Source organism: Aphelocoma coerulescens, chromosome 26 (genome assembly GCF_041296385.1).
Source record: "Aphelocoma coerulescens isolate FSJ_1873_10779 chromosome 26, UR_Acoe_1.0, whole genome shotgun sequence".
NCBI classification, from domain to species: domain Eukaryota; kingdom Metazoa; phylum Chordata; class Aves; order Passeriformes; family Corvidae; genus Aphelocoma; species Aphelocoma coerulescens.
This window is the reverse complement of record NC_091039.1, coordinates 1757734-1783596: the sequence shown is the minus strand read 5'-3', so window position 1 is coordinate 1783596 and position 25863 is coordinate 1757734. Positions and strand designations below refer to the sequence as shown.

At 60.0% G+C, this 25863-nt stretch overlaps 2 protein-coding genes across 3 annotated transcripts in view; both read left to right on the top strand.

Annotated features, from left to right (window-relative positions):
* CSRP1 (cysteine and glycine rich protein 1) overlaps positions 1-18511 on the top strand; it is a 34179-nt gene extending 15668 nt beyond the window's left edge. The window contains exons 1-6 of one of the 2 annotated variants that reach the window (XM_068995660.1): positions 2853-3028; positions 9652-9764; positions 13992-14160; positions 14530-14656; positions 16397-16490; positions 16779-18511. In XM_068995660.1, coding sequence (XP_068851761.1) covers positions 9653-9764; positions 13992-14160; positions 14530-14656; positions 16397-16490; positions 16779-16855 — 579 coding nt within the window. In that variant the 5' untranslated portion in view covers positions 2853-3028; position 9652 and the 3' untranslated portion in view covers positions 16856-18511. Of the gene's footprint in view, positions 1-2852; positions 3029-9651; positions 9765-13991; positions 14161-14529; positions 14657-16396; positions 16491-16778 lie in introns of those variants that run through there. The other variant, XM_068995661.1, reaches the window with a different exon arrangement.
* Positions 18512-21707: 3196 nt separating this feature from the next.
* On the top strand, positions 21708-23950 carry PHLDA3 (pleckstrin homology like domain family A member 3). The gene is made up of 2 exons (XM_068995662.1): positions 21708-22903; positions 23275-23950. Exons 1-2 carry the CDS (start codon positions 22552-22554, stop codon positions 23394-23396), a joined length of 474 nt encoding a protein of 157 aa, XP_068851763.1. The 5' UTR covers positions 21708-22551; the 3' UTR covers positions 23397-23950.
* Positions 23951-25863: the final 1913 nt, after the last annotated feature.

Genomic DNA, 25863 nt, shown 5'->3' with positions numbered 1-25863 from the left:
AGCCATCTGGCAGAGGTTTCCCAGCCCCCAGGGAAAGGATGCTCATCTCCAAATGCTGCGGTGACATCAGCTCTGGAATATGTCTCCAATGCTCTACAAGGCCTCAGGGAAACCTGTGGGAGATCCCTGGCCACCAGGAGCAGCTGCAGTGGGTGATGTTTTGGTTGACAGCTGTTTAACATGAGTGGCCAGTGTGCCCAAGTGGGCAAAGAGGCCAGTGGCATCCTGGCTTGCACCAGCCACGGTGTGGCCAGCAGGACCAGTGCCTGTCCCTCTGTGCTGGCACTGCTGAGGCACCTCCAGTCCTGGAGGAAGTCTGGGGGCCCTTATGGCAAGAGAGACATTGAGGGGCTGGAGTGTGTCCAGAGAAGGGAACAGGGCTGGGGAAGGGTCTGGAGTCCCAGGAGCAGCTGAGGGAGCTGGGGGGGCTCAGCCTGGAGAAAAGAAGGCTCCGGGGGGAGCCTCTCCTTTTCTACAGCTACCTGACAGGAGGTTGGAACAAGGGGGAGGCCTGGCTCTTCTCCCAAGTAGGAGGCAACAGGACAAGAGGAAATGGCCTCAAGTTCTGCCAGGAATTTCTTAGTCCAGGGTTCACAGCAAAATTCCTGTGGAATCTGGTGCCAAAGCTTTCCAGGTCCAAAGGAAGCAGCTCCCTGCTGCACTCTGTCCTCCTCCCTTCCTGCCAGTTTCAGCAGGAAGGAACAATCCCAGCAGCTGCAGCAGCCTGGGCTCCCCAGCTCCTGCCAGCAGAGTGCTGGCCCCTGGTGAGCCATGGTGCCTTGGGAGAGGAGTGGGAGTGGGAAGGGTCCCTGGGCCCCAGAGAGCTCCTCGTGCCAGCTGCCTGTTCCTCAGTGCCCACTTCCATTTGTCAAGGAGAAAAACACCATCCCAGGCCAGAGAAATTCAATGGGAGCCTTTGCCAAGGGCACCCTGGCCTCCGTTGACAATCCTGTCCATGGCCACTGCCATCAGAAGCACTGGAGCATCCAGCTTCTCTCCAGCCTCACCTGCTGCAAGGGCTGGCAGATCCTCACGCAGCACAGATTCCCCAGGGGCTCCCAGGGCAGCAGCTCAGGGTGGGAAGCCGTTTAGCCACCAGCAAAACTGTTCTGTTCTCCTGACTTCCCCTCCAGGAGCTTCCTGTGGAGCTGCTCCTGGAAGGGACAGCCTTTTGCTGGCCTCCAGGTCCAGGCAACAGAACACTGATGGATGGAATCTTCTTGGAGTCTTCCAAGACACTAAAAATGCCTAAGAAAGGGAAGATCCTTTCCCTGTCTGGTGCCACCTGGTTCCTGTCCCCATGTGGGGTTTGCTGGGATCAGGGAGGGTGTCCCACTCCCCTCCCTGCCCTCCTCCACAAGCAGTGCCAGAGTGCCAGAGGGGGACAGATGCCAGGCGGTGTTTCCCAAGGGGAGGGAGAGCAGAAGTTTGTATCCCAGCAAGCAGCAAATCAGGCAGGGATCAGCAAACACCCAAAATCCAGCTGGGATGTGGGGTCCTGCCAGGGCACTGAGCACGGAGCAGCGAGCAGGGTCAGACAGAACATTCAGCGTGGGGTCAGGCTGCAGGGCCCACACATGGACCACCCTCGGCTTCCAGGGTGTGAACAGTATCCCCTGGAGCCCTGGAATTGTTTGTCACAAGGTTCTGGGCCTTCCTGGGCTCCTGTACTGCCCTGGCATAGAAACACACAGGAAAAAGGGAAAAGCAGCTTTGCAGCCCTGCAGCCACACTTTCTGTAGGCTGCTCTGGAAATGTTTGGGCTCAGAGGGACACGTGTGAGGGTACAGAGGGTCTGTGGGACATCAGGGAGGGGCAGCAGTGTCTCTGCTCCTACAGTGTGTTGGCCTCTTCACTTCTCAGAGCTCGCCCTTCACAGGGAGCCAGAGCCCCCCTGTCCTCCAGCTGTGCTGGGAGTGTTTTCCCAACACCTCTGCAGCCGTTCCTGTGCAGTTTGGGGCTGGGCATATTTCTCCCCCCTCTGACTGAACCCAGAGCAGCGTTGCTGGGGGGGGTTCCCATGGGAGCCATTGCCAGAGAGTGTCTCCTCACTCCCCTGCTCTGCAATTTGTCATGAGAGAGTCACAATCCCAGCCTGGGTTGGGTTGGAAGGCACCTGAAAGCCCATCTTGTCCCACCCCTGCCATGGGCAGGGACACCTTCCACTATCCCAGGTTACTCCAAGCCCCGTCCAACCTGGCCTTGGACACTTCAGGGCTGGGGCAGCCACAGCTTCCCTGGGCAACCTGTGCCAGGGCCTCACCACCCATATTGTAGAACAATTATTGCTTATGTCTCATCAGCTCCATTTTGTCTGTGGAAAAGCTGCAGTAAGGTCTCCCCGGAGCCTCCTCTTCTCCAGGTGAACACCCCCATCTCTCCCAGCCTGGCTCCAGAGCAGAGGAGCTCCAGGCCTTGGAGCCGCTCCGTGGCCTCCCCTGGACTCGCTGCAGCAGCTCCAGGTCCTTCCCGTGCTGGAACCGCAGGGCTGGAGGCAGCTCTGCAGGGGGGGTCTCAGCTGAGCGGGGCACAGGGGCAGAATCCCCCCCTGCCCTGCTGCCCACGCTGGGGGCTCAGCCCAGCACACGGGGGGGTTCTGGGCTGCCAGAGCACGTGGCCGGGGCACGTTGAGCTTCTCATCCACCAGCCCCCCCACGTCCTTCTCGCCAGGGCTGCTCTCAGTCCCTTCTCCGATCTGCCCCGGAGGCTCCTTCTGCCGGGGGTGGGATGGGGGTCCCGGGCAGCGTCATGAGGTGCCGGGCGCTGTCGGGGCCGGCCCGGCCGTGCCGTCCTCCCCAGCCCCGTGACATCAGTCCCGCCGCCGAGCGCCGCCGCCCCGCGACCCGCCCTGCCCCGCCAGCGACAAAAGCGCCGAGCGGCCGCCGGCCCCAGCGCGGCTCCCGACACGGGCACCGGGACAGGGACCGGCATCGGCACCGACACCGACTCCGGCACCGGAACCGGCACGGAACGCGGCACCGGCACCGACCCCGGACTGACACCGGCACCGCCCCCGGCCCGGCCGCAGGTGGGTGCGCAGCGTTGGTGGCTGCCGGGTCCCGCCAGGCGCAGCGGAGCCGCCTCCCCGCTCGTTCCCGGCGCTGCCGCTCCCCCAGCCCGGCGCTACTTCCATCCCTCTCTCCCTCTCTCCCTCCATCCCCCCAGGCTGCCCCATCCCCGCCGCCCCCAACCCGGCAACGGGGCAGATGCGGGGCTGGAGAGGGGCACAGCCCCCCGTGTGCCCGTGGGGTGGGCGCGGAGCGGTGGGACCCCCTGAGGCTGCTCCCAGTGCCAGAGCACCGCGCACATGGCGGGCTGCGGAAGCCGAATCTCTTTCATCCGATCGACTGCACTCAGTAAAGCTCATTTCCAGGGAGCCTGAGGGCAGCTCAGCTGTGGGCTCAGGTCACTTCCCAGAGGAGATTTGGGCTGCTGTGCACCAGGCTGGGCACACGCTCGAGCACAGCTCCAGGTGCTGCTTTGCAGCCCTCAGAGCCCCAGCCCGTGGCAGGGGGTTCAGGAGCACTTTGGGGAAGCAGCCGCGGCTGCTGCCAAGTCCCTGGATCAGATCTTCTGTCTCTCCCTGCGTGAGAAGGGGCCGGTGCTAAAACAGTGTGAGGGGTGAGGCTGGCTTTGGGTGCTGCTCCTCCTGGCTCTAGAGCTTGGGGAAGGGTGAGAGGAGAAGGCCTCCAAGGAGCAAGTGTGGTCATTTGGTCTGTCCTGCTGGAGCAGAGGAGGCTGAGCTCAGAGCTCCCCGGGCTCTGCAGCTTCCTCCCGAGGGGCAGCGGAGGGACAGCTTCAATCTCTGCTCTCTGTGAGCAGGGACAGGTGCCAGGGAAGGGCTGGAGCTGTGTCAGGGGAGGGTCAGGCTGGAGATCAGGGAAAGGTTCTTCCCCCAGAGGGTGCTGGGCACTGACCAGGCTCCCCAGGGAATGAATGGGCACAGCCCCGAGGCTGCCAGAGCTGCAGGAGCGTTTGGCCAAGGCTCTCCGGGATGCACAGGGTGGGATTGTTGGGGTGTCAGTGCAGGGCCAGGGGCTGGATGTGATCCTCGTGGGTCAGTTCCAGCTCAGGATGTTCCATTATTCCGGTGAGGGTGAGGCTGGCAAGGTGCAGTGGTGTGGGTGAGCACTGGGCCCTGGAGAGGGCTCAGCCCTTCCCAAGGAGCTCGGGGCCGCTGCTGCACAGACAGCTCAGGGCTGTGCTGCTCCCGTGGGCCACGGGCTCTGTGCCAGCCTCTGCTGTGCCCTGCATCAGGGCCTGTCCAGCCGGGATGGCAGTGCCTGAGCGCTGCCTCGGAGCAGCTGAGCTCGGCTCCTGCTCCTGGGAGGCTGCACCAAGTGGGGAGGACGCGACCAACTGGGGCATTTCAGGGCTTTGGGGGAGCTCAGGTGAGCTGGGTCAGGTGATGGATCTTGATCCCTGTGGGAGTCAGGAGCTTTTGTAAGCATCCCTGAAAATGCTGCTGCTTTTGTTCTGGATCCCCTTGGGATCTTCATGGAGGACCCTGCTTCCAAGGAGCCTTTGTAAGCCAAGCTTGGGAGCAGTGTGTGCACAGGCAGAGGCCTGTGGCTGTGAGAGCCGTGTCAGGCTGGTGGCTCAGCGCCGTGCTGGCCTCTCTTAGGCCTCTTTTCTCCACAGCCGACCTGAGGCTGCCTTGGCAGCAGAATCATTTGTGATTGCTGATGGAGTCAAGCCTGACTGCTCTTGGAGTCATAGAGTAGATGAGCCCCAAGTGAGCATCACTCTAGACCTCAGAGCCTCCTGACTTCCTCCCCTCCTATCCCAGCAAAGCCCTCAGAGGCGTCTGATGTGATCCAGCTGCATCTCCTGGGGCAGTTCTGTGATTTCTCCCTGGTACTTCCCAGCGTTTTTCCATGACTCCGAGCTCACCAGCCTCAGGTCCCCGTTCTCTTGCTCACCAGTTCAACATCACTGGGTCACACGTGACCTTCGCTTATCCTTGTTTACACTGTTGGTGGCCCATGGACTCCTCATGTCACTGCTCCTCCCAGCTCATGACACAGCAGGGGACAAGGGGACAGTTCTTGCTTGCCCCTTGTAGGGCTATTCCCACCTGTGCCCAGGTGATAGGAAAGCTGCTCTGTGACAGTTCCTGTTTGCCTGGGGCAGAGTCCCCTGTGGGTCTGACTGCAGGTCCCAGTGCTGAACCCCTGGTGCCATGTCCCGAGGCTTTCCCAGGGGATGTTCCCTGGTGTGTCCCTGGGAGCTGGTTCCTCTCTGCTCTGCCCCTGTCTCATCTGTCTGGGTCCCTCCTGCTCCAAATTTCTGCCCATTTTATGGTCGTGGCAGCTGCTCTGTAAACTGGAAGGCACTACTCAGAGCCCCGGGGCTGGGGCTCCTGCTGTGGCCTCCTCCCCTTTGACTCTGCCAGGGCATGAATTAATTCTGCCTGCACTGCTGTGAACATCCCTAGGAGTGAATTTTGTGCAGCACTGATGGTGCTCATCTGTCATTCACTTGTTTTAATGCTCTAATTGGGAAAAAAACCACCCCTTTTTATATGGGCCAGCACAAGCCTGCTGTTCCTCAGTGATCTCCAAGCACAAAGTGATTGCTCTGCAATTAATTACTGTAGGATTTTAGTAGGGCACAGACACGGGAAGGTTTTCCAGCTCTTGCAGAAGTTTGGATGGTTGAGTTGACATCCCGGTGGCCTGCAGGGATGTTCCTCAGAGTGTGATGGGGTAGGACCTGCCCTGCCCTGAGTGCTCCCATGGCCATGGAGCTGCATCCACACAGCCACGGGCGCTGCTCCAGCTCCAGCAGTTCCCACCCAGCTGCTCTCAGGAGGGCAGGGTGGAGGGTGGCAGCTTCGGGGGCAGTCACAGGAACACACTGACCTTTCAACCCACTCAAAAACCATGATGACTGTGTTTCTGCTGCTTGATGGCTGCATCTGCTCACTGCTTCCCGTTACAGCCAGTGATGACATCCCAAAGCACCAGTACATACTGGTTCCATACTGGTTCATGCCTGGTTGTTCAGTGTAGCTTACACTGCCTCCCAGACTGGTGCAACACAGCACCTCAGGTGAGCCTGAGCCCAGATTTCACAGAACCACAGACAGTTTGGGGTTGGAAGCGACCTCAAAGATTACCCAGTGCCACCCCCTGCCACAGGCAGGGTCACCTTCCACTATCTCAGGTTGCTCCAAGCCCCATCCAAGCTGGTCTTGTCTGGAGAGCTGGACTGCTGCAACATCAGACTCTGGAATTGGGGTTAATCTCCAGCAAGGGTCAGCCTTGGGTGGTTCTGCACAAGCCTCCCCTGTGTCTGTGCTCCTCACAGTGCAGTTGCTGCTAAAGGATGGGATCTTGGTTTCAGGGGCCTCTTCCCTTATCTGTAGTGGATGATGGAGTGGCTCCAGGGCCAAGCCCTGCTTGGCACCGAGGGCGGTGTTTGTAGGGCTCTGGACATGTTTGCTGGGAGTTGTGCTCCATGGACTGTGGAGCTGCAGGGGGAAGGAGAATAATCTTGGTTTTTTGGCAGCCTTGGGTGGCCCCGTGCCTGTGCTCAGTGAGGTCATTGGCTGCAGGACTGTCACCTCCTGTTCCTTATTTTGCATGGGGCCCAGAGTGACCTGGAGAAGTGTGACTGTGGTCACTGAGTGTCGCAACTGGGAAAAATATGCAAAGTATTCTGAAAATAATGCTGAAAGGATTGCAAACACTGTGACATATCCTAAAGTGGCCATTCCTTAGGGAATTGGGAGGATGGATCTGTCTGGATGGCAGCTGTGAGGACTTTGTTGGTCAGGTCCAGGCACCCAGAGCAGGGTTTTCTATTCCTTTTTTTGCTGCTGATGCCAGCCTATAGCACAAACTGCTCGTTGGTCTCTGTGTGGCCTGCTGGCCTCTCAGCATGTGGGGGGTGTGTTGTGAACTAACAGGGAATTTTTAGCAATGTAAATCTTATCTCAGGCTTTCTCTGTGTCCAGCTGTGAGCCCTCATATGGATCCCCAGGACAAACTGATTTCCATGGTCTCTCCCCTCAGAAAACCCATCCTGGTGGGTGCTAGGAGGTTTTGCTGGGATATGGCTTTGCTAGGGCTGTGTTTGTGCTTCATGGTGAGAGTCACCTGCTCAAATCACCTGGCATCATTCAAACTGAGTGGAGGCACCTGCAGCCTTCCCATGGTGGATTGAGGAAAATCAGCAGCAAGAGGGTTTGGACCCCTCTTGTGGCAAATGTCAGGTGAACTTCACCCAGAAGCAGTTTTTCTCCTCTTTTAGGCTTCCAGGAAGCTCAGGGGAAGGTGTCCCCTCTGCTAATGTTACGGATCATCCCAGGACACAGGGGCTGTCCTGATGTTCAGGACAAACAAAGCCTTTTCCTTTGCTGCTGCTGCTCTGAGGGGAACAAAATGTGCTGTGGAAGCAAAGGGGAGCAGCTGGTCCCAAACCGTGGGGGGCACTTGTGGATGGGCTGGCAAGAGGCTGCCCCCAAAAGAAGGGCTGGGGAATCCAAGAGGTGGGGTCTGCCAGCTGTGGTGGTTGGAAAGGGCTGGGGGACCCAGAAAAATTGTAGCCAGAGATGTGTAATTCCTGACACAGGGGCTGAAGGGGCTCGTGGGCTCCCACGCCATGTGGGGCTCAGGGGGTGCTGCTGGATGTTTCTGCCCTCCAAGGAAACTCCTGAACCACGTCACGCCCTCCTCCTGATCCAGGGGAAAAAAAACAGGCTCCGGAGAGAAACAGCCTGTGTCCTTTTAAGGCAATCCAAGGGCTGGGACTGGAAGAACCAGGCTGGGAGGGATTTGGCACAGTGGGAAGCCCAGCCTGCAGGGCCTTTGGAAAAGAGACTTCCCAGCTGCTCTGATCACACCCCAAACACGGCTCCCAGGAGCCAGCACAGCCTCTCCAGCCCCTGCTCCTGGCACCCTCCACTTCTCTGTCTGTCTGTCCTGCACTGAGACTCTCTTGGCATCTGGGAGCTGTGGCTGGGATAAAGTGGGGTCAGCAAGTCAGCTCTGACCCCTGCCCTGGTAACCAGGCTAGGATCAGTTTCCCTTTTCCTGACAAAAGCCTCTCACACAGGGAAGATAAGATCTCGAGTTCCCCATGACCTGGGAGGTGCAGGGATCTTGCTGTGCCTGTGAGCCCTTCATGCTCCCCATCTCTGTCTGATGTTTGTACAACCCCCAGTCCTGCTGGGTTTAGCACCCACCTCCCCATCTGGGAGAGCCACTGGGACTGGAGGCCCAGGGATGGGGCCTCAGCTGCCTGAGGTGCCCCAGGAGATTGAATCTGCTGCAGGGGAGGGCTCCAAGGCTCCCAGTGTACCCCGGCAGACCCAGGTCCCTTCCTCATCTCCACACAGCTGAGCTGAGGGAGGTGATGAGATCCTACACACGTGGCCGGCTGGCAAATCTTGTACTCTGAAAATGGTGTTTGGTTCTTGGGGACCTTGTCCTGCTGCTTTAGCTGTTCAGGGGTCAGGAAGCACATGGTGACTTCTGCTGCCTGTCCCCAGGTGAGAGCAGGATGGAGAATTACAGAGGTGTTGATGGAAAGAGGGCCCTGGAGACCTCTCAAGCTGCAGCTTGTGCCTATTGACCTTTCTTGTATCATTGGGCCTCTCCAAAAAGTGTTTTATTGTCTTTGTAGCAACCCCGGGTTGCTGTTTGATCCTCCTTAGCTTCCTCTTGGCCACATTCAACGAGCCTGGCTCCCTCAGAATCTCCTTGCAGGGCTTTATTGTGTGAGTCTTGAGGTTTATGTTAACCTGGTCTTCACAAGTGTCAAGGCCCCTTGGGACTGGAGCTTTGCTCATGTAAGCAACTCAGTATTTTGGGGCTATCTGCAAATCCAGGGGCCTCTTGATGGTGTCTCATCAGACACCATCTGCCGCAGTTCAGGAAAGAGAAACAGAAGCCTTTATAGCCTGCTGAGGAGCTGGATGGTGGCTTAGGCTGGTGCCCAGGTCTTTGCCCTGCACTGTGTTCTTGATGTCAGATTTTCCAGGCTCCGTGACTCTGCCTGCAGTCCTGGAGGAGACTGAGACACCGGAGTGCAGGGGGTGCCTGGGAGGGGTTGGCCCCGCAAGGCAGGAGCTGATGGTGCTGTGGGACACGGTGCCAGAGCCTGGGGTTTGGTGGGGTCAGGGGTCAGCCCTGACTGTCCCCTGCCCTGCAGTGGCTGAGATGGAAGAGTTGGCCAGGGCGGAGAAGCTGGGGTTGTGTCCAGGGGGGCGACAGCTGTCACTCCAGCACCAAGGCTCCGTCACAGTCCCCCTGGCCGTGGCATGGGGTGACAGCAGGGCTGTGACCTGAGGAGGTGCCTGGGTAACTCTGTGAGCGCCGTCTCCCAGCATTGTCCTGCTTCCTCCCTTTTCCTGGCACTGACGGGCTGTGAGGTCCCATGGCTCCAGGACAGGGATTTCTGCTGCTCCTGGCAGACAGGACCCGTGGTCCCTGGGAGGCAGCTGGCACTGCTCAGTGCTGGCTCCCTGAGTTCTGCTGATTCTGCTCATTGCCAGCCCTGCAGTCTGGGCACCCTGCAAACACAGCGGGTGCTCTCTGCACATGGGATGTGGGAAAGCTGCTGGAGCTCCACTGCCTGCTCCAGCTGCCCCATCCCGGCCCCGCAGAGCCCTGCCCCTGTTCCTGACTGTGCTTTCCCCTGCAGAATGCCAAACTGGGGAGGAGGGAAGAAGTGTGGGGTGTGCCAGAAGGCCGTGTACTTCGCTGAGGAGGTGCAGTGTGAAGGCAACAGCTTCCACAAGTCCTGCTTCTTGTGCAGTGAGTATTACCCCTTCCCTGACCCCCTCTCTGCTTCCTGGGTGTGGGCTCCTCAGGATCTCTCCAGACCCCCCAGTGTGGCAGGAACACGGATCATCCCAGGACACAGGATATGTCCAAGCTGTCGGGGCTGACCTCAGCCAGCACCCATGCAAAGACTTAGTCTGTCCCTACTCCAGGGGAAGGCCAGGCTGGGTTCTCTGGTCTGTGTCCAGATGTTTAGGATTGGAGCATGAGGCAGGGCCTCTCCCAGCAGTGGTGGCAGGAGGTGGCACATCCCATGCAATGCTCGGAGATGGTGCTTTAGCCTTCTAAGTGGCTTTGCCACAAAAGGTGTTTGAGCCTGGGAAACTGGTGTGGAATCTCCTCATGTCTGAGGGATGATGGGAAGGAGATGTGGTCCTGTCCTGGCCCTTGTGCTGATGGAAAGCCTCCTGAGAAGTGCTGAAGCATCACCCCCAGCCTGTCTGCAGATCCACTCTTGCTGAGGGTGTCTCTGGCGTATGTTTGCACCAAACATACACAAGTGTAAAGTGCTCCTCCAGGGAGGGGCAGCAGAACAGGATCTGTCTGGGAGTGATCCAGTGCTGAGCTCCCTTCCTCTGCCCCCTCTGCAGGATCCTACAAATTCTGCTGGGATCCTGCTGCAAGTCCCCAGACACCCTTCCCTGCCTTTGGACATCCCAGGGCTGGTGGTGTTACAGTGCTGAGAGCAGCTCCTTAAACCTGGGGCATCCAGAGGGGCTGCAGGACTTTTGAGGCAAAAGATGAGCAGTGTCCTCAGCCTGTGTGGTACCAGATTACTGTCCCCTGTCCCTGGAGACTGCCACGTATCAGAACCAGTGATTCTCCTGTGCCCATAGGAGATAGGGCTTGGAGCAGCCTGGTCTAGTGTGAGGTGTCCCTGCCCATGGCAGGGGGTGGGACAAGATGAGTTTTAAGGTCCCTTCCCACCCAAACCTCTCTGGAATCCTGTGGACAGGAGCACACTTGCTGCCTGTGTCTGCTGATGGCTCCTTGAGATGTTGCCTCTGCCACAGAGCAGCAGAAGTGCACCTCCAGAGTGGCCCCCCTGAGGTTTAATGTTTCCTCAGCTGGTCCCAGTGCCCTGGTCCCAGTGTCACCATCCTGTTGCAGCAGGGAGCGCAGCCAGGATCTTTTCCATAGGAGCAGCAAGCAGAGCTGGCATCTGGAAACAGGCACACTCTGGAACTGACCTCTTCCAGCAGCGAAACACCAGTGTCCTCATTGGATGGCCCCTGCCACGCTCCTGTGTCCCCCTGGCCTGGCTGCTGGATACTTCTTGTCCAGCCTGCCTGGGATGCAGCACATACAGCTGGATCCAGATGTGGGAGAGGGAGAGAGAGAGACTGCTGCTGTGCCTGTGCTCCCTGCAGTGTGGAGGGTAGCCAGGAGCTCTCATATGTGGGAGTTTCCAGGCTGGAAACTTGCTTTGGCTGGTAGGGCTCCACAGGGGAGTTGTAGAGAGGCTTTTCCTGTGCAGAAAGGGGTGGCAGGCTGGGTTCTTATGGCAGCTGCTCTGCAGAAGGAAATCCTGTTTGTTCTGCGGCCTCAGATAAGGAGGGTGGGGAATATTGCCCTCGCCCCGTATGCACACAGCTGGTTTGCCAGGGAAAGCTGCTGCCATGGGATGCTGGCACCCAGAGAGCAGGGCAGGCCTCCAGGAGCCACGAAATGAGGCTAAAGGCATTGCTTCCAGGTGGGAACACATGGCCAGAGTGAGGAAGAAGGTCACCCTGTGTGTGTTCATGGAAGCAAGTGCTGAGGCAGCGCTCCTGGGCTCAGGGCTGCTGTCCCTGGCTTTGCAGGCATTTGTTATGCCACTCCACATATACCCAGCAGCTCTGCCTGTCCTGGCTGTGGCTCCCCAGCTCAGGCTGTGGCTCATGTGCCAGCCCACCCTGCTGCCCACTGTTCCCAGTCCGTGCCACAGACTGTGGGTGGTGCTCCTGAGCTCCTGCATTCCCAGCCTGTTCCCCAGTGCTGCATTTGGGCCCCATCAAGGAACTTGAAATCATTATCTTTAGGGGAGAATAACAAATACTTCAACCAGATCTGCCAAAAACATCATCTAAAAGGAGCCAAGCCTACCACAGTGCATTAGAGCTCAGGGAGCAGCTTGGTGATTGACTCCTGGCCCTGATCCAGCTGCCTGGGTAGTGCAGGAGAATGAGCTGGAATGAGCCCCTTGGCCTTGGAAAGCAGAGGCAGCTCTTGCCTAATTGTTTTGTGGAGCAGCTCAGCTGCTCTTAGAAAAACAAAGGGTCCTTAACTCCGTGAGTGCAGTGCACTGGAATTTCTGCAATGCACAAACCCGGGGGCTGAGTAAAAAGTTTTTCTGTTGCCTCTCAAAGCTCTGTGAGTACAGATGAGGGACTGTGAAAGCTTGGGCTGGAGCTCCAAATCCATCCAGATGCCACTGAGCTCATTCACTGCCACCCTGGGACAAAGCTCGCAACAAAGCCCTTTGAAAGGCCAGTGAAAGTGCCCAAATTCCCCTCCTGAGGGCCTGCCTGAGCAGTGTCACCCCAGGGCAATGCAGAGACCCCCACAGCAGCCCAGGAGCTTGGCAGCTTTGGAACCAGTTACCAGCTCTGGTCTCTCCCAGCTGGGATCCGTTCTCCATCCCCAGCTCCTGCTGTGGTGGGAGTGTGTAGCCAGGAGAGGACCCTGCCAGATCCTCCTTAGATGGCAGGAGATGCTTCCCTTTCCTCTCCTTGTCCCAGCAGAGGCACACAGGGTTCTCCAGCCGTATTTAGTCATGGAAGGGCTGCCTCTGCCCCTGCTCAGTTTGTGCTGCTCCGAGGGGAGAGCTCTGCTCTGTTTGCATTCCTGTGATATTGGGAACGGCCAAGAAACTGCTCTGCTGGCCAAGAAGCTGCTGGAAGCCTCGACATTTAAGGTGTGCAAAGCAAGATGGGGGAAGCTGTGTGGCAGCTGCAGCCGGATCTGTTTGGGGCTGGCTGCCAGCGCTGCAGGCTCTGCCCTGGGAGCTGGGATCCTGCACAGGGCACGTGAACACTGCAGATCACCTGGAGTTCGGGTGCTGGTGGCCTCCTGCTCCTGCTGGCTGGGCAGAGTGTCCCAGGAAGGGCTAGGAAGGGATGTGGCAGCCGTGAGCAGAGCTGGGACAGGAGCTGGTACTTCCAGGACCTTAAGGGGGTTTATAAAAGAGAAGTAGAGTGACTTTTTACACAGGCAGATAATGACAGGGCAAGGGGAGGTGGTTTTAAACGGAAAGAGGAGCAATCTAGATTAGATATAAGGGAGAAAGTTAGATTAGATACAAGGAAGTAATTATTTACTCAGAGGGTGGTGGGGCATTGCTTCCTAGAGAAGCTGTGGTTGCTCCATCCTTGAAAGTGTTCAAGACCAGGTTGGACGGGGCTTGCAGCAACCTGGGACAGTGGAAGGTGTCCATGGCAGAGGGTTGGAATTGGATAATCTGAATTGAAGGTCCCTTCCAACGCAAACCAGTCTGTGATTCTATGGAAACCTAAAAATCAGGAGAAGGCCTGAGGCCAGCACCAAGCTTAAGCTGTGGGTGGCCTCAGCAGGGCCCTTGAGCCTGGCTGCCTTCTCCTCCTGTCCCATCTTACATCCCACATTGACCCCCAGGGCTCAGACACCCAGCTGAGACCCCCCCCCCATACCCCAAACCAGGGCTAAGGTGTCACTTGAGCCTTCTGAGCTCTGGAAAGGTGACTGTGCCCAATGTGTGAAGCCCTTGCAGGGCCTCGGATGTGGTCATGGCCACAGGGCTGCTCTTGGTCCATCCAAACACCAGGAAAACCACATTTGCTTACATTTCTTTGCCCTGAGCGCTTCCTGCCGTGGATTTGCAGCAGACAAGGCGTGGGGCCAGGACATCCATCCCCAGGCTTGGGAATCCTGCAGTAGGGAAAATTCAGTCCCAAGGTTTAAGTGCAGCTGCAGGAGAGCAGCACCCAGAGGGTTAACAGAGCTTTCCTTCCTTTGGTATCACCCTCTTGGCTTTGCTGGTTGCTTCCTTTTAAAGCCAGACATTGCTCTTGTTGTGATCCTTATCTGCCCTGATTTGCATGTGCTCCCGCAGCTGGATCCTGGCGAGGGCTTTCCTGCTCCTTGAAAGCCGAGCTGAGCTGTCCCTGTGAGGGCTTGTTTTCCCCAGCTAATTAGTGAGCTCTGGCGGAGCAGGCTGATGCCACACCCTGCCCTCTGTTTTAGTGGTCTGTAAGAAGAATTTGGACAGCACTACTGTGGCCGTGCATGGCGAGGAGATCTACTGCAAGTCCTGCTACGGGAAGAAGTACGGCCCCAAGGGCTACGGCTACGGGCAGGGAGCAGGGACCCTGAGCACTGACAAGGGCGAGTCCCTGGGAATCAAATACGAAGAGTGAGTCTGGGTCTTGTATTTGACACCGGGGCTGTGGGCACCTTCTCCCCACACCTGTCCTGTGGTGCTCAGCTGTGCAGCCTGTGCTGAGCTCCCAGCACTGTCCGTGGGCTGCCCAGCCCCTCTGTCCCTCCAGGGAACCCCACTGAACCCTGTTTGGTGGGTGGGATGGGATGGGACATGTCCCCATTGCCTCAGCACGGTGCCCACCCCCTCCCAGCACACAGCCCTCGGGCTGAACTTTCCATGGGGCTCAACACATTGTTCCTAAAGTTCCCTCCTAAACTGGGCTGGGATTTGGGATCATGTAGTTCTTTCCTGCTCTGTCTTGCTTGTGCACCCCGATCATGAGCTCCCTCCCACCCACAGGGGCCAGCCCCACCGACCCCCCAACCCCAACGCAGCCAGGATGGCCCAGAAGGTGGGAGGAGCTGATGGGTGTCCCCGCTGTGGCCAGGCCGTGTACGCGGCCGAGAAGGTCATCGGAGCTGGGAAGGTAAGAGGGGATGGCGGGGACGGGGCACAGGGTGCTGCATGGCAGGGACACCTTCAGAGAGGGTCTGGACCTGCCCCTCAGGCTGGGCTGCCAGAGCCTTGGCCAGGGCTGGGCTTGGGTCTAAAGGCCACGTTCACCTGGAAGCCTGGCACCAAAAGGAAATCTTGGCATGTCTGGAAGCCAAGTTGTTCAGGCTGCAGTGCTGTCACAGACATGTAGATGAGGGAGAAATACATTTTATATTTAATATTCCCAGCAGAGGCCACAGTGGACGTCCTGCTGTGGATGTGCTGGGAGGGTGAGCAGTGACATGTGCCATGGCCAGTGTCACTGCTAACTGAAAAGTGCATCCTCCTCCCCTCAGTGCCACGGGCCGGGATGCTGCAGCCGGGATTTGGGGCAGGCAATGAATTCCAGTGGTCAGCACTGCCCACAGGCCAGGCAGGGTGTTGGAGCTGTGGGCATGGGTTTGGTGAATGTTCCTGGGGCTGTTCTGGTGGTGGCTGGGTCAGTTCAGGGTTTGGTGTGAAGGTCACTCTAACAGCCCTGGCACATCCCTTCACCAGGGTTCTTTGCACCCCGAGCTGTGACCTGCTCCCAGCCCAGCTCCTCTGCAGGGCCTGGGGACACCTTCTGCCCTGCCAGCCCTGGGACCCCGGGTGAGGCCCCTGCTGGAGCTGCCCTCCCCGCGAGGTCAGGCACATGCAGAGCCTGTCAGGGACACCAGGCCAGGCTGCTTGGCTTTGTGCCATGGGGACGGGGTGGCCATGCTGGGACAGCCTCATCTGACTGGTGATGAGGGGTCACTCCCTGACCTGGGCTCTGTCCTCCTGGGCCTTTGTGCTTGTCCTGCATCCCCAGAGCGAGGAGAGGAGTCAACAGAAAGGTCCCCTTAGCCTCATCACCCCCAGCTGGCTTGTGATGGACACGATGAGGGTCAGCCCAGGGTCAGAAGCTGAATTTACCCTTAAAACCATGATCTGGGCTTCCTGGTTGGCTTCTGGCCCCAGTGTATACAGGGAACCAAAGCTGGGGAAGCAATTACATTAAAGTAGACCCGGAGAGGATTCCAGAGCGTGTATTTCATATGCTAATGTTTGCTGGATGACTCCATCCAATACCTCCTCCTCCAGCCCCCGAATTTCGCATTTTCTTCCAAAAAAGGTTTCATGTTTTACCAAGTGTTTATTTAAATTCCTCTGTGAGCAGCTCTGGCTACTCAAGGTCTGCCTGAAGGCTGTGAGCTCATTTATCTCCAGGGGACTGCTGGAACCGTGGGGGTTATTTTTAAACACTGGCTGGTTTTGGCATTGTTCCTCTCTGTTTGCTGCCTTCCTTGGAGCTGTGGTTGTGTAGGGCAGTTGTCCCATCCCTGCTGCCACCCCAGCCTAACATCCAGCAGCTGTGGGGCTCAGCTGGACAATGGGGGGGATTTACCTTGCTGGTTAAGAGAGGACAGTCCCCAAAGAGGGGGGGATTGCTCCTTACAAATTATTGTAGAAATTACTGCACAAATGATTTCTGTGAGTGCGGCAAAAGGTCTCCAAAACCAGATCAGCACAGGAGCAGTGACCACACCTGGTGTTTCCTCTCTGTATCTTCCTTGTGGGGCTGGGAGGTGAGTGCTTAGAGCTCTTTGCCAGCCCCCTTGGATCAGAAACAGAGCAGGGAGCCTGGGTGGTATCAGAGTGTGGCTGTCCTGTCCCTGGGGTGTGACTGGGCTCTGCTCCTGTCCCGCAGTCCTGGCACAAGTCCTGCTTCCGCTGTGCCAAGTGTGGCAAAAGCCTGGAGTCCACCACCCTGGCAGACAAAGATGGGGAGATCTACTGCAAAGGTGAGCCCCACATTCCCTGCTGGCTTGTCCTGGGCTCTGAGGGGTGGGGGTGAAGGCCCCTGTGGAGGGACCCAGGGTGGGATGGAGGCTGGAGAAGGGGTGGCCCAGCAGCTGCATTTGGGGACTGGCTGTGCCAGCCACAGAGCTGGGGAATTTCCTGCTGAGCCAGGACCTCCCAGTTTGCCCAACAAATCTGGCAAACCTTGTCCTGTCCAGGCAGGGTGTGCCCCTTGGGGAGGATCCGCTCCTGTGCCAGCCTCACCTGTGTCTCCCTTCTGTCCTCTGCAGGTTGTTACGCCAAGAACTTCGGTCCCAAGGGCTTTGGCTTCGGGCAGGGTGCTGGGGCACTGATCCACTCGCAGTGAGCTCCAAGGCTGGGCCCTGCGCTCGCCCGGGGCTCGTCCTGTGCTGCCCACCCGCCCCACGCCGCAGTGAGTGCCCCACTGCCAGCCCCAGCCACCGCTGCTTCGCAGCACCAGCCCCTCCCGCCCTGCCCCAGCGCTCCCTGGAGCTGGGGGGGGTCCCAGCACTGTTCCCCGGGGGTCCTGCTGGCGCAGGTGGCACGGGGGGGTCACTCCCTCGCACTGCAGCGAGGCCCCAGTGCCCAAGTCCTGCTCCGCATTGCCCGTCCGCTGGCCGCGTGCTCAGCCGTGACACCGAGCAAGCAATAAAACATCAGAGACATCAAAGCTCACCCAGGCCTGGCCCTGCCAGTGATTTGCTGTCTGGGGCTGAGGACAGGCCCTGGTGCCCGGAGCTGGGGAGGTGTCAGGAGGTGACAGAGGTGACGGGAGGTGTTTGCAGTCCTGTAATTACAGCACAATGCAGGAATGCGTGGTGCAGTTTGACACAGCCCAGCTGTGGCCAGCTGAGCTCTGCAGCCCGGCTGGGATGGGCTCCCCCTCTGCTCCCACCAAGAATCAGCATGGAGTGGTTTGGATTGGAGGAGACCTTAAAGCTCATCTTGTTCCACCTTCCACTAGCCCAGGTTGCTCCAAGCCCTGTCCTTGAACACTTCCAGGGATGGGGATAGCTATCCCAAAAGCAGAGGTTGATGCTGGGAGGCCCAGGACAGCCCTTCTGGAGTGTGTTGGTAGCACCATACGTGTGCTCACCCTGTCAAAACCCTTATCAGTGCTTTCAGGTGGCACCTCTCCAAGCAGGCATGCCCAGCAGTGCCAAGTAATTAACAGCTTTTCACCTACTCCCTGCTTTTTTAGCAGCTTGTGGATCATTAAGCCTCCAGTTTGGCAGCTGCCCAGGTTTAATTGGTTTCCATCTAAACTCTTCACTCCCTTTCTGTGATTCTCCTGTTGGACCGGTGGGACAGACTTGGATCAGCCTTGCTGCAGCTCAGAGTTAGGGACTCCACAGGGAATTGAGTTCTGGGGTTTTTAAAGTTATAAACATTGTGGTTGAGCAAATTAGATGGGGGGAGTGTTCTGGGAAGCACAACAGAGGCAGAAATCCCTTTTTGGGGCAGGACTTGGGCTCCTTTATCCACTTAAGCGCTTTCTGCTGTTCATCACACCCTCGGATTTACATGGTGTTTTTGAGGCTGAGATGGGGAATAAAGTCTTTACTGTCTGCAAAAACTTTCCCCCTCTAGATTCTAGCAGGTCCCACTGCTCTGGGCTGTGCGGTGGCTGTGGTGAGGGGTCTGGTGGCACTTGGTGTGTGGGGCAGACAGCCCAGGCTCGGGTAGGGTTGGGAGCTGCAGCACAGGGGGCTCAGGTACCGCCCTGGTGTGGAGAACCAAACCTGCCTCCCTCGCTTGGCAGAGGCCCTGCTGCTCCCCCATGGAGGTGGGGGGGTGAGGGGTCTGGAAGCTCCTGCAGAGATGGGAGGTTCAGGAAGCTGCTGCAGAGGGGTGAAGGGGGGCTGCTGCAGGAATGGAGGGGTCAGGAAGCTGCTGCCTTCTCTGTGAGCGTGCAGGGGATGTTGTGCTGCTGCTGGGACATCTCAGCTGGGATTGTGCCCAGGCAATGCTGGTTGGTCAATAAAGCTACAGTGAGTCTTTATTTAGTCCCTTCCTCACGCAGCTGTAGAGGTTCTGTCAGAGACAGGGCAGGAGCGGGAGCCCCTCTGCTCTGGAGCCAGGCTGGGAGAGCCAGGGGTGTCACCTGGGGAAAGCTCCAGGGAGGCCTTAGAGCCTCTTCCAGTGCCTAAAGGGGTGCCAGGAGAGCTGCAGAGGGACTTGGGATGAGGGCCTGGAGGGACAGGACAAGGGGAATGGCTTCCCGCTGCCAGAGGGCAGGGATGGATGGAATATTGGGAAGGAATTCTTCCCTGTGAGGGTGGGGAGGCCCTGGCACAGGGTGCCCAGAGAAGCTGTGGCTGCCCCATCCCTGGAAGTGTCCCAGGCCAGGTTGAACGGGGCTTGGAGCAGCCTGGGATAGTGGAAGGTGTCCCTGTCCGTGGCAGGGGGTGGGAAGGAGATAGTTTTTAATCTTTCAACCCAAACCAGTCTGTGGTTCTATGAGGTACTGACATATCACATGTGGTGGATCCCAGAGAGGCCAATTCCACTGGAGGCCTGGTCAAAGCCAGGAGAAAATGCTGGATTTGGGTTTCAGAGGGCCACAGAAAGATGTAGGTTAGAAGGGACCAGCAGAAGTCTTAACTCCAACCTCCTGCTTAAGACAGGGCTCCAAAAGTCAGGTTGATCAGAGCATTTGGTGTCCACTCAGGTATGGGAACCCTCTGAGGATGGAGTTCCCACCACTGTGGATGATGTCACAGCATTGTGCCACAGAACCTTGAAAGGGTTGTTTCATCACTGAAAGGGTGGTTGGGCTCTGGCACAGCTGCCCAGGGCAGTGGTGGAGTCACCATTGCTGGGGGTGTTCAGCAGACCTGTGGATGTGGCACCTGGGGACATGGGTTAGCAGTGACCATGGCAGGGCTGGGGGAACGGTTGGAACTGATGATCTTGTGACCTGGGAGGGCTTTTCCAACATGAATGATTCTGTGAATCCCTGATTTTCCTGATGTGTCCCTGTGCCTGGTGTCTCGTGTCCTTTTGCCAGGCAGGGCTGTATTTCCCTTCTCCACAGCCCTTCTTTAGACAGTGGAAAACTGAAGTTCAGTCTCCCCAGGTCCGCTTTTCTCCAGCCTGGTGGGTCTCTGCTGAGCTCACAGCCCCAAAGGGCCCGGGTAAACCATGTCCTGGGACAGGGACCGTGCCCTGAGGGTGTGCCCTGGGTGCCACACACCTGCTGACCCTGCACTGGTCACTCAGAGTGGCTTAGGGAGTGACAGAGACCACCGCGGGGACACCAGGTTGGGATCTCGGGGGCTGCACATCCTGACAGGCATGTGGGGGGCTGGAGGAGGTGGTGGGCCATGGCCCAGGAGAAGCAGGGTGGGACTAGAGGTGCTTTTTGGGAATCTCCTGCCCAAGCTGCAGTGGGACAGCTCCGACCATCTGCTACCCTCTGCTGGTCAGCGAGCACGGCAGGGCCCGGCCGGGCAGCCGGCCGTGTGTGCTCACCTGTGCCCAGGTGTTGTCCAGCTCACCCTCGAGGCAGCAGAGCCGCGCTGTGCCCAGCAGCTCCCACCCCTCGGGAGCTGCAGCCTGGGAAAGGGGCTGTGGCACCCGAACCTGCCCCCGAAGGGACAAACCAGAGGTTGGCCTGTGGCCAAGCACCCTGGAGCCTGGGGGTGATGGCACCGCTTGAGGGGTCAGACTGGAGCCTCCGAGCCCCATGGCCAGCGGGGAGGTGACAGGGGATGTCACTGTGCCACCGAGCTCTGCGGGGATGTCACCTCGGGGCAGGGCTCAGGCCGGCAGCCCCGCGACCTGCCCTGAGAGCCCTGTGTGGATGGGATGAACCCTGGGCAGCCCATGCAGCAGAGCTTTTGGCTCACCCACAGCCTGGCACAGCGAGTCCTGCTGGGTTTGTTGCAGGGCAGGAGCTGCCATGTGCCCCCCGGGCAGCCTGGCAGGATGGGACTCCTGCCTGGTGGGTCTGGGAATGGACAGCTGGGGAGACGGGAGTGGAGAAGGACGTTGTCAAAGCTCCTTCGCACACAGGGCTGCGGGAGCACCACGTTCCCTTGGTGACTGGTGCCTGGAGAAGCAGTGACTGCAGTGAGCAGAGGAGCGAGGGTCTCGGGCAGGGGTTGGCAGCCCTTGGCTCTGCCCCGGGCTGTGAGGATGGAGCCGGAGCTCGATGGTGAACCAGAACTGCCCACGGACATCCCAGCTAACCAGAACAGCGACAGTCCCAAAGCCGCTCCCCGCGAGCTCCCAGGGCTCGGCATCCCTGGAGCTGAGCGTTCCCTGTGCGTGGGAAAACAGCCTCGGTGGGGGAACCCACACTTCTGCTCCGCTCCTTCTGAAGCGCTGGGGTGCTCAGGGTGACCTCCGAGGCCGCCTGACGTCAGGAGCCCGGGTCTCCTGGGACACCCGGGATCTCTGCCAGCGTGGCGAGGTTGGCCCCAGGGAGCACGAACCAGTTCCTGGCTCCGCCAGCCGCCCTGCCCTCTTAATGAGGGATAATGAGGTGCATCTCATCAACGCTGCAGACTTGCCCCCTGGCCACGGCGGCTGCCGGCAAAGCCCCCGGCGGGACCGGGTGTGATGGAGGGGCTGGGGCAGGAGGCACTCCAACCGGGGGCTCTGCGGGGTTGGGGTCTGCGAGGGGTGCATGAACAGGGTGGGCCGGAAGGTGGGCGCTGGGACAGCGGCTGCGTGCCAGGGAGCCAGGGGCTGATCCAGCCCCCGTGAGCGACCCCGGCACATTCCGGGGGGAATTTCTTCCCATTGCAGACCTCACCTGGGTGAAGGACCCACACCCTCAGCATTTGTAGGGGCACATCCCGTTGCCCAGCCACCTGTGACCGTCACCCGCCCTGGCAGCCCACGGCCAGCACAAGTCCCCAGATGTGCCCCCGGCAGCCGGGCCCGGCCCGGGGAACCCCTGGATGCCAGGCGCTGGCACAGGAACAGACGGTGCTGCGGTGGCCGGGAACGAGACGGGCTGGAAAGGAGACGGTGTTTGGCTGCAGGGGAGGGAGGGTCAGGCAGGACCAGGCTGTGCTGCCCCGGCCCCGCTGCGGCTCGTTCCCCCTGCACAGGTCACGCGAGGCTGGGGAATGCTGCTCCTCGCTCTGGGACAGCCTGGGGGCTTCAAATCCCCCATCCGAGGGGCTTTGAGGGATGGGAGCTCCGGGTGCTGAGGGGTGGCCCAGCACCCTTGGGTGAGTGGCTGGGGGGGTGGGTGGCTGCCAGGGGTTGTCCCCATGGCTGCTGTCTGTTCTCTGCTTTGTCTCCCCTCCTGGGCTGCACTCAGGGGTCCCCACAGCCCCTGCCTGGCTGGTGCCGCACCCACAGCCTCCTGTCCCAGCTGGCACTGCAACCCCCAGCACTCCAAGCCCGGTGGCACTGCACTCTGTACCCCCTGCCTAGCTGGCATTTTACGCAGAGCCCCCTGCCCAGTCGGCCCTGTGCCCCACAGCCCACTGTCCCCACCAGCACTGCACCCTATAGCCCTGTGGCCGTGGGGCTGCACCCCCCAAGAGCTGCTCTTGCACCTCCAACATCTGTCCCTGCACCCCGTGCAGAAGTCCCCAAGCCCTGCCCCGGCACCGCTGCCACGCAGCCCCATCCCACACCCTGCCTGTTCACACGAAGACCCTGAGGCAGTGCCTGCCCTCGGGCACCCCAAAAGCTCCTCCCGGGTGAAGCGGGGCTGCGCCGGGCCTGGCCGGGCTTCGCCTGGGCGTGAAGGGAGCCTGAGCGCAGGAGGGGCCAGGCGGAGCGGCAGGAATGCGAGTGGGAGAGCGGCCGGGCAAGTAGCGACAGCTCCTGGCAGCGCGGATCCCACACGCGGCTCGGGCAGGGAGCAGAGCCCCGGCGCGGGGCTGGCGGCCGGAATGGGGCACCCCATGGCTCAGCCCCTCTGAGAGCCGCAGCGGAGAGCGGCGAGTCCCCGGGGGCAGCGCGGGCTCCGGGCCGCAGGGAGCGCGGCTCCGGCTGGAATCGCCCCGGCGGGGAATGCCCGGCCGGGCCGGCACGAGGCGCTGAGTGAGGATCCCGGCGGGCCGAGGAGCCGCGATGACCCCCGAGAAGGTGCTGAGGGAGGGGGTGCTGGAGAAGCGGAGCGGGGGGCTGCTGCAGCTCTGGAAGAAGAAGCGGTGCCTGCTGACGGAGAAAGGGCTGCAGCTCTTCGAGCCCAAGGGCTCAAGGCGCAAGGAGCTGAGCTTCGCCCGCATGAAGGCCGTGGAGTGCGTGGAGTGGAAGGAGCGGCACATTTACTTCACGGTGGTGATGGACGACAGCCTCGAGATCGACTTCCGCTGCGCCCAGGAGGACCCGGGCTGGAACGCCGAGATCACCATGGGGCTCGTGCGCTTCAAGAACCAGCAGGCGATGCGGGACGTGCGCGCCCGGCACAGCTGCCGAGCAGGTACCGGAGCCCCCGCGGGCCAGGGAGCAGGGCCCACCCCAGGATGAGGTCCCTGGCCGCAGGTTCCCATCCCCGAGTGGTCTGGGGAATCCCAAAGGGGGTCCCATGGACCGGGGTGGGTCTGCAGCTTGATGTTCCCATGCCCCCCTGCACTGGCTGGGACCCCCCATGGGTTTCACCTCTCTGTATCCCTGCAGAGGGACTTTCTAACATCTTCCCTCTGTCTGGGGTGGCCTGAGGGATACGGGGCCCTTTGCCATCCTGCACATGGGGTGGGGTGGGGATGGTGGCTGGCCCCACTCCCCAGTCCCCTCAGGATGCCCCGTATCCCAGCGCTGGTCGAGCGGGTGACAGGAGCCTTCTTTCCGCAGTGGTGCAGCTGGGCGCAGCTCCGGTGGGACAGCCCAGGGAATCGCAGCTTCCCAGGAGTCGGATGGAGATGGCCCTCAGCTCGGCAGGTGCTGGAGAGAACGGGATCCCTGCGGGCAAGTGAGGCCACTGCTGTGCAGCCCGGGGACGAGGACAGTGGCCCGGGGAGGCCGGTGCTGGCACTGGCTGCCCCTGTGCCGGGTGAAGGACAGAGGTACCGCAAGAGCTGGGCTGGCACAGCCACCTCCCCTTGGCACAACGGGGCAAAGGACACAGGCAGCGTCACCACCTGGGGCTTCAGACAAGGCAGGAGGGGACATCCCTGCCTGGGGCCCCACCACCCTTCATTCAGCTGACATGTGCAGGACTTCGGTGCCCTGGTGGGGACCCCAGGCCTCTCCTGCAGGACAGGGGATGGATGGGGCTGTGTCTGAAGGATCCGTGTGGCAGGGAGCTCTGCCCGTGTGACAGTGACACTGGGACAGATGGATGTGGCTGGGTCCCAATTTTAAAAAGGGGCTGGAGAGCTGCTGCTGCAGCAGGGACCCCTCAGCAGGGCACTGAACTGATGCCGTGGTGACACAGCCGTGCTGCTGGACATTGTCTCACCCTGGGATGTCCTTGGGCTGTTGGGAAATGCTGGGGACCCCAAATCCCTGTACTAAAAGTGTCCCCAAACAGGACTTTCTGCTTCTTACCCTGGTGTTGCTTTGGTTTGTGGAATCCCACAGGGCACGGGAGAGCACAAATCCTGCACAGAGCTTTGCCAGCATCCCCCAGTCGGGCTCCAAAGCCCCCCACTGGCACCCCGAGACTCCCTGGTCACCAATCCCGCTGCGCCCCTGTCCCCAGGGATTCCCACGGTGTGCCGGTGACGCGGGAGCAGCGCTGTGGCTTTGCAGCAGGGGAGGGATGGCCCTGCCCCGACAGGCAGCGCAGACAGCCGCGCCTGGAGCCACCAGCGCGCTCCGCAAGCCGGAGCCTGAGCCCAGCCGGGGCCGGAGGCGCTGCTGATCCTCCCGGAGATTTCCCGGCCGCGTGGGAATCACGGAGCGCGGTGTCCTGATGCCTCGGACCGCGGCAGCTGGCCCCAGCCCGCGCCCCAGCCCGCACCCCACGGGGCCCACGGGGTCCCGTCCCCGTGCCAGGGCAGCGCTGGGTGGCTTTGGGGACGGTGGCATGGCCGGAGCCTGCTCACCGTGCTGGCTCTGCTGAAACAGGCACGGGGTGGGGTCCACCCAGGGAAGGCTCCTTGGCAGCTGGTCCTCAGGGCTGCATTTACTGAGACCCCCGGCTGGGAGTGGAGAGGTGTGGGGGGGCCAGGCTGGGGGGTGCAGATGAAGCCGGACCCAAACCCTGCACAGACGGAGCTCTGCCCCATCCCAGTGCCATGACAGGGACATTGGGGGCTCCAGGGATGGGGGGACCCTCCACAGGACATGCTTCAGGTGTGGTGCCCTGTGTGGACAAGCCCCAGACCAGGTCCCTGCACACATTTCAGGAGGCAGTGGGGTGGTCAGGAGGGTGCTGGTGCTTACACAGCATTTCCAGGGCAAGGATCACTGTACTGGAGTCTCCCCTAAATCCCCAGCTCCCAGAGTCAGCAGATTCAGTGAAGGCTCAGTCAAAGGCCTGTGAACATCCAAAGCCTGTGCCATGGTGGATGCCAGGGTGGGGAGCAGCCAGTGCAAGGGGGTTCCCAAAGTCACCAGTTTTATCCAGTGTGATTCCTTTTTTTCAGTTTTTCTGCTCTCTTGCTCCCTGTAAATATTTTCTGTTTTCCAACTGCCAGCAAGGAACTGACAGAGAAGATGATCAAGGGATGTGTAAGCACCAGCCCTGGCCGTGGCACATCCCCAGGCACTGATGACAAGGCAGCAGGGAGGCCACAGTACCTGAAAGCTGAGGGGAAATTCAGGCAGTCAGTGGAGGGAGAGGACAATAAGAGAACACAAATCCCGTGTCAGGGTTTCAGGTCCAGTCCTGGGGAAGGTCAAGCTTTTCCATCCTCATCCCAAGCCCCTCATCCAGACCAACACACATCCAGGGTCCCTGCCTGGACCCCATATCCCCCAGGGACTTTAGAGCTCCCCAAGCCTCCAGGTTTGGGATTTCCTTCTGAGCAGACACCCACACCTGCCTGACCCACCCTCAGTGCGTGGATTCCCAGCCTGACCCTGGAGCAGGGGCTGGGGGTCAGAGCCAAGCCAGCGGCATGGGGGTGGGAGGTGTGGTGGCTTCATCTGCCCCTGGGAGGGCTGAATGTCTTGTGCAGAGGAAAAGTCACCCCGAGACTGAAAAACAGATAAAGAGCCAAGAGACCTGGCCAGGGAGTGGAATAGAGCCCGAGGCTGGAGCATCCCCCAGCACCAGGGACATGGTGCCAGCACACTCCCAGGCAGCCTGGAAAGCAGGAGAGGACCCACAGGAAGCATTCCCAATGCCCCCGGAGGTGGGGAAACTGAGGCACAACAGGGGGAGGGGCTGGCCAGACTCCCCCGGGGCCCCCAGGGAGAGCCCCAGAGAGGAGAGAGGTGCCCTGAGGCACCTGGAATTCAAAGGCAGGAGCCTGAAAATCTGGCTCTGCTGCT